Source organism: Doryrhamphus excisus, chromosome 1, assembly GCF_030265055.1.
Source record: "Doryrhamphus excisus isolate RoL2022-K1 chromosome 1, RoL_Dexc_1.0, whole genome shotgun sequence".
NCBI classification, from domain to species: Eukaryota; Metazoa; Chordata; class Actinopteri; order Syngnathiformes; family Syngnathidae; genus Doryrhamphus; species Doryrhamphus excisus.
This window is the reverse complement of record NC_080466.1, coordinates 36527453-36537398: the sequence shown is the minus strand read 5'-3', so window position 1 is coordinate 36537398 and position 9946 is coordinate 36527453. Positions and strand designations below refer to the sequence as shown.

Here is a 9946-nt window from a genome sequence, read left to right as displayed (position 1 = left end):
GTTGTATCTTTGGCCATTCATTAATGACCATTCATTTCCAATTGGAACATTTTCACAGAAAATATGAAATAACACTAATTGTGGGAATATTTGGAAAGGTCTGAATTGATGTTGGATTTGTTTGAATTGGTTAAGGAATGTAGTAGTATCAGCGGACAAAAAATGAGGAGGAATAAGAAATTGATGAGGAATAAATAAATGAACTGTGAATGCTTCACACAATGAAACACTTTTTTTAAAATAAAAAAAACAAACTTTTATTAAAGTCCAAATTCAACATTTAAAAGTGCACTGCTTAGACCAGTGGTTCTCAACTCGTTTGGCTGCAAGACCCACCGTCCCCACCAAAATGGCGGACATTTTTCAACTTGAAGGTCTCAGATATATTTAAAGGCAAAGACCCGCGACCCAACAGATGAGAATCACTGGTTTCGATGTTCATAGAACCTCAAATATGCCAAATATGGTATGCACACAAAATCCCTCCAGTTGAACAACACATCCTTAAAATAACAAAAAGACATTTTTGATAAATCATTTGTATGCAAAAATCTTTCATTTAAAAAAAAGTATATACATGCAATATGAACAGACCATAATTTCCATGGTACTTTAACCCCCCACCCCCTGAATTTAAAGGGGACCTATGATGCTTTTCCACATTTGGGATGGCTCGCTGTGATGTCACCGAGTGCTGGGCTTGCAATTATTAGCGTTCCCGGCCTGCGTTTCCCTGCTCTGCTGCACTGTGAAGAATTCACCTTGTTAGCACAAAGTGGGACCAATCACATCAGAGAATAGGTGCAGATTATGGTAGATCTAGACAGCTCTGTGTGCTGGTTATTGTGTGTAGCTGCTCCATAGAAGTCCACAGTTCAATACAAAGGGTCAAAAAAATGAGCATAATAGGTCCCCTTTAAGGTAATAAATTAGTATTAATTAAATACGTATTTGATCCCCTACCCACCAGCAAGCCTTGTGACTCCCACAGACTGGTTTTTATTTTAGTCCTGTCCATTTAACCATCCCTCGTTTATTGCAGTTAACCTGTTTCAGACCCAACTGTGATAAGTGAATTTCAATGATTAGTGATTCATACATCAAATTTTTTTAGTTGTTTACAACCTTCTAGATAGATTTTATTCATCTCCAAGAGAAATTCATTCATATTCATTCTAAATAAGTTTTTAAACATCATCATTATATTACAGTAAATGTTATTTTATTACAATACTTTTATTTCCACAGTTTTTTAATGTTTAATGCGATTTGTCTTACTTTTTCGTCGGTCATTGAACGCACCACTGCACCGTTCTCGGATGCTGTATCCGGGCTGAATGGATGTATTTGGATGTATTTCCCCCCTTTTTCTTTCACCTCATACTTTCTCCCGAATGCTGACACTATGTGGGAACTCATAAAGGTAAGATTTGATGACTTTTAGTGCTAATGTGTATCATTGTGGTAGTTCGATGCTAAATGGCTAAAGCTAGCAAAACACCGGACTTCAGCCACGGTCATCACATTGAAAATAGCAGTCAATAGCAGCTGGAAGTCTAATTTAGCTAGCAGTTCAATGCCAAAATCATTATAGAGATGTCAAAATGTAAATATTAGGGCCATTCTTATGCCAAGGTAGCATTGTATATGACAATAAAAACTATATCTGCACTGCTGAGCTAACTTGACCAATCTAAATACTCTTTTCTTTCTCCATTTCACGTCAATATTTATTCCAGCTTGGGGCTACGGAGCTACTGTGCTTCAACCAAACTACGGTGGGGGGTGAGGGTCAAACAGGAGAAACGCACGTTAATCACACAAAAAAAATTTCCGCCGTTAACGCGTCATTAACAAGTTAACTTTGACAGCCCTAATAAATATACTTTGGAAAAACCGTAATGAAGTGACGCTAAAGCTTAAAGACACCTGTCACCTCTTCACCGCCACGGGCAAGACCAAAGGGCTGCCCTTTGGTATAAGATTGTCGACTTGCACAAGACTGGAATGGACTACAATGAAAATTTGAGTCTGAAATTTGCGTCCAAGCCTGGTGAGCAACCACAAGAAAGCTCTGATGAAGAATATAAACTTACACAATCGTCAGGGGATCAAATACTTCTTTGTAATAAATTAAATCTCAAAACCACAGTGTGGTCAAACATCATCAATAAATGTTTAAAAATGGAGGATTCAGGAATGATGGACTAGGATTAAAATTCTCCCAAAAAGGTGGCGCCGTATAAGTCCAGAACGTTCAAGTTGTTCTCTGGCGAGATGCAGCAACTATGTGAAAATACACGTCTTAACATCAGAGTGCATGTTCCATCTCATGTTCCCTCTTCTTGGCTCACATTTAAAGCTCCGGACACATTTTTACTTCAAAAAGTGACATCAAAAGTTGCCTGTTGTTCATTTCTTGCAAATTGACATTGCCCATAAGAAAACTGTTGCCGTGGAGACGCTATTGGCCTTTGTATTTACGTTGAAATCTCTCCAGAAGAGCTCTCAGGATGTTCCCTGGAATCTGCTGGTGCTTGTCTATCAAACTCTGGATGGCCTGTTTTACCTGCCACAAAGAAATAGAAATGTAGTAAAAACTACAACATCATTTACCTGCCAGAAAGAAATATAAATGTAGTAAAAACTACAACATTATTACCATCATTTACCTGCGACAAAAAATATAAATGTAGTAAAACCTACAACATCATTACCATCATTTACCTGCGAGAAAGAAATATAAATGTAGTAAAAACTACAACATCATTACCATCATATACCTGCCAGAAAGAAATATATAGTAAAAACAACAACATCATTACCATCATTTACCTGCCAGAAAGAAATATAAATGTACTAAAAACTACAACATCATTACCATTATTTACCTGCCAGAAAGAAGTATAAATGTAGTAAAAACTACAACATCATTACCATCATTTACCTGCGAGAAAGAAATATAAATGTAGTAAAAACTACAACATCATACAAGAAATATAAATGTAGTAAAAACTACAACATCATTACCATCATTTACCTGCGAGAAAGAAATATAAATGTAGTAAAAACTACAACATTATTACCATCATATACCTGCCAGAAAGAAATATATAGTAAAAACAACAACATCATTACCATCATTTACCTGCCAGAAAGAAATATAAACGTCGTAAAAACTACACCATTACCATCATCTACCTGCCAGAAAGAAATATAAATGTAGTAAAAACCACAACATCATTACCATCATTTACCTGCCAAAAAGAAATATAAATGTACTAAAAACTACAACATCATTACCATTATTTACCTGCCAGAAAGAAATATAAATGTAGTAAAAACTACAACATCATTACCATCATTTACCTGCGAGAAAGAAATATAAATGTAGTAAAAACTACAACATCATACAAGAAATATAAATGTAGTAAAAACTACAACATCATTACCATCATTTACCTGCGAGAAAGAAATAAAAATGTAGTAAAAACTACAACATCATACAAGAAATATAAATGTAGTAAAAACTACAACATCATTATCATCATTTACCTGCGAGAAAAAAATATAAATGTAGTAAAAACTACAACATCAATTAACCTAGCATGTTTTTGGAATGTGGGAGGAAACCGGAGTACCCGGAGAAAACCCACGCATGCACGGGGAGAACATGCAAACTCCACACAGAGATGGCCGAGGGTGGAATCGAAATTGGGTCTCCAAGCTGTGTGGCCTTGTGCGCTAACCACTCGTTCGCTGTGCAGCCCTAATCAATAAGTGGTAGAACTGAGCTTACTTTTTCTGCCAGCTCAGTGGCAGTTATGTTGGGGTCATATGGGATTGGATCGCCAAGGAAAGTCCGGAACTTGACTGGGAATCCCCCGTAAACCGGAGCTACAGGTAGACGGAATCTCTCATACAACCAACGAAAAAATCCTGGGAAAAAAAAAAATCAAAACACACAAAAATGTATTATTATTTTTTTTAAACACATTTTAACTTAAAATACAGTACAGTTCTTTCTGGCCTATTTCCTGTCTTTATCATTCAGCATAAGGGAGCCCGTTTAAATCTGTCCCGTTTATTTTGACAACTAGACCAACTCAAGTCCTACTCCACCGTGGTCTTATTCCAACAACAATATAAGGACAATTTGGAATCGCCAATTAACCTAGCATGTTTTTGGAATGTGGGAGGAAACCGGAGTACCTGGAGAAAGTTACACTTTCCCCGTAAAGTAAGCCAAACAGATGCAATCAACACTTACTCAATGTTCCTAGAGATCTGAAGCCTTCTCGGATATTTTGTGTAAACATCGGAATTATGGTCTGAAACAGGAAGTGAAACGGAAAAAAATAATTAAGGGCACTCTTTTCTTCAACACATTTATTGCAACACGCAGGAGCACATGAATGAATGAATAAAATAACATACCAGAAACAAAGTGGTAAAGTGTTGAAATCAGTATTGGGAATTTCTACATACATTTATAGCAAATGCTGTTATAAATTAGCCCTGAATTCTGATTTGAATTTTCGTTACTCAGATACACGAAAATGACCAATTACATACCACTTTAGAATCAATGGCGACCTGGGCAAAGCCTTTACGTTTTCCCCAGAGAAGAGGGTACGTCTCGTCACTGAACAGAGCCTCTCGAACACCTCCTGGAGAGATTCCCAAAAGGTGGCCATTCTTCAGAGCCTGCACACACTCTTCTTGAGGGCCGTGCATCACACTGAACACCTCCAACAATAACTTGAACCCTGCAGGAAGCAAAAAAAACACAAACAGTGTTTGTCCTTCTGTATTGTCTGTAGTGTAAATATTATATTATACATATTATGTCTCCGGGGTGCTGGAGCCTATCCCAGCTGTCTTGGTGCGAGAGGCGGGGTACACCCTGGACTGGTCGCCAGCCAATCACAGGGCACATATAGACAAACAACCATTCACACCCACATTCATACCTATGGACAATTTGGAGTGGCCAATTAACCTAGCATGTTTTTGGAATGTGGGAGGAAACCGGAGTACCCGAAGAAACCCCACGCATGAGATGGCCGAGGGTGGAATTGAACCCTGGTCTCCTAGCTGTGAGGTCTAACCACTCGACCGCCGTGCCGCCTGTTTCGTATTCATTCATTCATTAATTTTCTACCGCTTTTCCTCATGAGGGTCGCGGGGGTGCTGGAGCCTATCCCAGCTGTCTTGGGGCGAGAGGCGGGGTACACCCTGGACTGGTGGCCAGCCAATCACAGGGCACATATAGACAAACAACCATTCACACTCACATTCATACATATGGACAATTTGGACCTAAACGTGTTTATAGTCTATATTATGTTTAATAATGATTGTGTAAGTGTAAACATGTAACATTCTTTGTAGCTTGTTTTTGTTATATTACAATAATTATTATTATATTTTAGGCGGCACAGCGGACGAGTGGTTAGCGCGCAGACCTCACAGCTAGGAGACCAGGGTTCAATTCCACCCTCGGCCATCTCTGTGTGGAGTTTGCATGTTCTCCCCGTGCAGTGGGTTTTCTCCGGGTACTCCGGTTTCCTCCCACATTCCAAAAACATGCTAGGTTAATTGGCCACTCCAAATTATCCATAGGTATGAATGTGAGTGTGAATGGTTGTTTGTCTATATGTGCCCTGTGATTGGCTGGCCACCAGTCCAGGGTGTACCCCGCTTCTCGCCCGAAGCCAGCTGGGATAGGCTCCAGCACCCCTGTGACCCTCGTGAGGAAAAAGCGGTAGAAAATGAATGAATGAATTATTATATTTTGTTATATATTATTAGCATATTATGTTTAATAATGATTGTGTAAGTGTAAACATGTAACATTCTTTGCAGCATGTTTTTGGAATGTGGGAGGAAACCGGAGTACCCGGAGAAAACCCACGCATGCACGGGGAGAACATGCAAACTCCACACAGAGATGGCCGAGGGTGGAATTGAACCCTGGTCTCCGAGCTGTGAGGTCTGCGCGCTAACCACTCGTCCACCGTGCAGCTCCTGTTTCGTATTAATATTATATATATTATAACAACCGTCTCCAGCCGCATCCAGGTAGGTAGAGTTTGAGACCCCTGATATACAGTAGACCAGGGGTGGGCAAATATTTGGACTCGAGGGCCGCATTGAGTTAACAAAATTGTCTGGGGGGCCAGAACATATATTTAACACACACACACTATTTTATGCTTATCATTTTCCTTGAATTATTTGTCTAATTTTATCTGTAAAAGTGTTATCCTATATCAGTTGTATGTTCTCATGTCCCTTTTTTAGGAGCACTTTAAACATCACACCACATCAAACTATGTCATTTAATTTTACAGTTTTGTTGTTTATTTTTTACTAAATCAGACATCCGACTTGCAAGTCATGTTGCCAGTTTGTATGTTAAAAGTTGAAGTTACTTAGAAAGCAACTGGCGGGCCGGATTCAAACGCTTGGTGGGCCGCATGTGGCCCCCGGGCCGTAGTTTGCCCACCCCTGCAGTAGACGTATGCAATAGAGATACATTGACAGTATCCTTTCTTACAATGATCAGTGAACATGCTTAACAGAGTTACAACAACAAATGTTACATGTTTACACTTACACTATCATTATTAAACATAATATATATAGTATATAATATATACTACTGCATGTAATATCCAATGAAAACAGAAACAGAAATGTTTACACAATACCGTCAGACATTCCAAAATACCTGGTATTTTGAAGAGAAAGTGGTCAGCTACAGAGTGACAGGTTCGCCCTTTCTGGATAATAACACTGGCTAAGAAGTAGTAGTAATCTATGGGAATGGCTCCGTGATAGTACACGATCAGTGCTGGTCCTTTGGCGGGGATATTCTCCATTCCATGGATCTCGTAGCCTGAAACATAATCAACATAATCAAGGAGACGCCTTCAGAGTCATTAACCATTAAATTAACATTTTTTTTCTCTGTCATATTCTGCTGATTGTTGAAGAAAGCTAAATAAGTAGTAATAAGTCAGGAAAATTATTTGTCATAATAAAGAAAAAAATTACTGATGAAACAGTGGCAGTCTCCCCTCCCATGCAACCTACCACTTCTAACATCTCTACTAAAACGCGCAGCGTTCACATTCACATATTCATTCTAATCTGGTATTGTTATTCTACTATTGTGAGTCTACAGTACTTCTCTACTTCAAAATTTGACCAACTATTAATAATTTGTGCATATTTGTGTTGTCCTACCGTGCCATATGGATCCATGTCCATCCCACAGTGTGGCCAGTGTCTTCCTTGCTCCATCCCACAGGTTGTTGCAATACGCCTCCCTCAACTGGTTCTTTCTCTGTAGCAACAGAGCAGCAGCAGTGCAGCGATGCATTATGGGAATTAGCAGTGGAATTACAGAGGCGACTACTACCAACATTCTGCAGTGTCTACCGAGGCTGTATAGCTCAATTAGTAGAGTGCTTGGTTCTTAAGCTGGAGGTTGTGAATTCAATTCCAGTATGAACAAAATGGGAGCTGACCCTAGACTTATTTGGCGTACGCTCCTACTACCCCAATTCTAGTGACTTGTATAGCTCATCTGGTGGACTGCTTGGTTCCTGACCCAGAGCTTGTTGGTTCAATTTTACAGTCCAGCTCAAACTACTCTTACTCCCATTCTACTTTTTAGCATATTTCCACAGCATTTCAGTCCAGCTTCAGCTCCGAACAGCTCCTATGTTCATTCTATTTCTATGTCATGTATGTGTGCATATATGATTGTATGCAAGTGAGTAACATTTTTTTGCTTACCTTATAGACATGAAGAAAAAGAATGGAGAGGTAAAGGAGGATGACAATGAGGAAGGGCAGGATGAAGACAATAGCTAGAGGAGTGAAGACCCATAATAAGTACTCCAAAACACTCAGGTAGTCCTCCAACTGGCCGAGGCCCACCCATTCTTCCCACGCATGAAAGACACACACCTGTGAGGAAAGACAGACAAGTATTGAAGGCTTGATTTTGGATTACAAAACTTAGCTGCTTCATCACAGGACAAACAAAAGGAGTCTTAGGTCTTACAGAGTCTACTTGGTTCATTTTTGAGATTGTTGCGGCCTAAAGTGCCTGATTTCTTGAGAGCTTTCCCCCCCCCCAAATTGGGATGGGAGTTGCTTTTTATGTGTTTGTTGTGACTTCACGCTTCAGATTTTACAGCTTCACTCTGTCACAGTTTGTCTAAAATGTATTAATGAACAAATCATGCAGTTTCATGGTTAAATACAGCCTACTATAAATCAAAACAAAGCATATTTACATAAAATTTCTGTATTTTTGCCTCAATTTTGCATTTTCCAACACAACATCCACTTAATTAATGAAAATATAAATGTTGAGACACCAGACTTGGTTGCCATAACAACAAGGCTTGTATTGCAGGTTGGAATGCTCTCACGACAAGCACAATAATCTCTAACCAGGGCTATTGTTGTGGCTGTAAACATGCCAACAATCAAAATAATCTCTAACTAGGGCTATTGTTGTGGATGTAAACATGCCAACCCACGCCCTAGTACCGCAACACATTTACAGCAACACAAATCTTATTTATGTATTAAATGGCTTATTTTCAATTATTGCGTTTACTATATTGGGTAACATGAGTGTTAATGTGACTATGATGGTGGTATTTCATGTATTCATGTTAAAACTATATTTAGAAGGTCATAAGAATCCTACTTAGACGACATTCGAACCATTAACCGTGATAAACAAGGGATGCATGTAGTAAACAAACCATCTTAATTAACTTTCCATTGAACAAACAATCATTTGTTTTAAGAGCCACAGAATATGCAACTCCCACACAGAGACCAGACTGATGTACACACATCTGTATTATATAATGTAATATTAGCTACATTGACAGTAGCTATTTGAACTCATTGATGACATAGTAATTTCATTAGTACCTCTTTTTTTAGAATTTTTTTTTAGAAATTTCTCTCTTTTGTTACTTTTGTTGATGTGTTTTTGTGTACAGTGTGATCAACATGGGAGTTAATTTAGTTATTATTTGGGTACGAGTATTGATTCGTACAAAGACAAGAGGAAAATGTCATACAAGGAAGTTAACCGTGTCCTCTGCTCCCATCAGGCATGACTGATTCCCAGCATCTGACATCCTTCCTCCCTGTCAGTCACTGAAGATGTCGCAGTCGATACACCGCCGATTGGATCAGCTGAGCCTCTTTAAGCGTGGATCCCGCCGATCATACTACATGAATGGAGATAAAATAAATAAATAAGACAATGATGTGGCTTTTGAGTAAGTACAACTAATGTCATGTTTCATCGTTAGCCGCACCGTGACGTCACGAAATCCAGCATTGATCACATGACAAGAGAAGTCTGACATGATTACATGGTGCTAGCTAGTCAAAATGTATGACACGAGCTATGAACAAAGACACTATTAAATACGTAATAACATACTGGGATATGGATCAGAATAATAGCATACATAAATGGTGGGCAGTCGTCTGGTGATGTTAACACAGTGATAACACTCTCGTAACAGTAAACCATGCACTTGTTAACATAACCATGATCAACAGAATAAATACAAAGAATTACCAAAGGCGGGAACCTTGCGTGCAGATTCATTCACTTAAATCCACTGTTCTTCTTGCTCTAACTTTTAGCTAGAAAAAGCCACCTTGATGATTCCGGCCGGAGCGATATCGGTGTAACACATTCTTCTTCTTTTACTGTTTATTGGCGGCTGGCAGGCAGCTTTTACGTGGCCATTACCGCCACCTTCTGAATAGGAATGTGACTTTCCCCATCATCCATAGATACCAGAATGTCCGTTTTCCTTTGAAAGGAAAATATGAATATGAATATTACCGATTTTAACACCAATATACATTTTCATTACAGAATTTC

General features: G+C 38.9%; 1 protein-coding gene and 1 long non-coding RNA gene across 2 annotated transcripts; one reads left to right on the top strand and one right to left on the bottom strand.

Annotated features, from left to right (window-relative positions):
• Nucleotides 1–272: 272 nt before the first annotated feature.
• On the bottom strand, nt 273–9817 carry tmem68 (transmembrane protein 68). The gene is made up of 9 exons (XM_058091674.1): nt 9635–9817; nt 9123–9275; nt 7810–7983; nt 7255–7354; nt 6737–6904; nt 4576–4769; nt 4271–4331; nt 3800–3939; nt 273–2569 (listed from the first exon to the last, which is right to left on the bottom strand). The coding sequence occupies exons 2-9, from the start codon at nt 9180–9182 to the stop codon at nt 2465–2467; spliced, it is 1002 nt and encodes a 333-aa protein (XP_057947657.1). The 5' UTR covers nt 9183–9275; nt 9635–9817; the 3' UTR covers nt 273–2464.
• LOC131142464 (uncharacterized) lies at nt 5873–9672 on the top strand. The gene is made up of 3 exons (XR_009132635.1): nt 5873–6084; nt 7817–7926; nt 9156–9672. It is a non-coding gene; the product is annotated as an uncharacterized LOC131142464 (long non-coding RNA).
• Nucleotides 9818–9946: the final 129 nt, after the last annotated feature.

Coding starts and splice junctions, on each gene's coding strand:
- tmem68 (XM_058091674.1), bottom strand. CDS start 9,182: ATGTCAGATGCTGGGAATCAGTCATGCCTGATGGGAGCAGAGGACACG. Junction 7,984..9,122: donor AGGACACGGTTAACTTCCTT/GTATGACATTTT, acceptor CTTTCCTCACAG/GTGTGTGTCTTTCATGCGTG. Junction 6,905..7,254: donor ACATGGATCCATATGGCACG/GTAGGACAACAC, acceptor ATTATGTTTCAG/GCTACGAGATCCATGGAATG.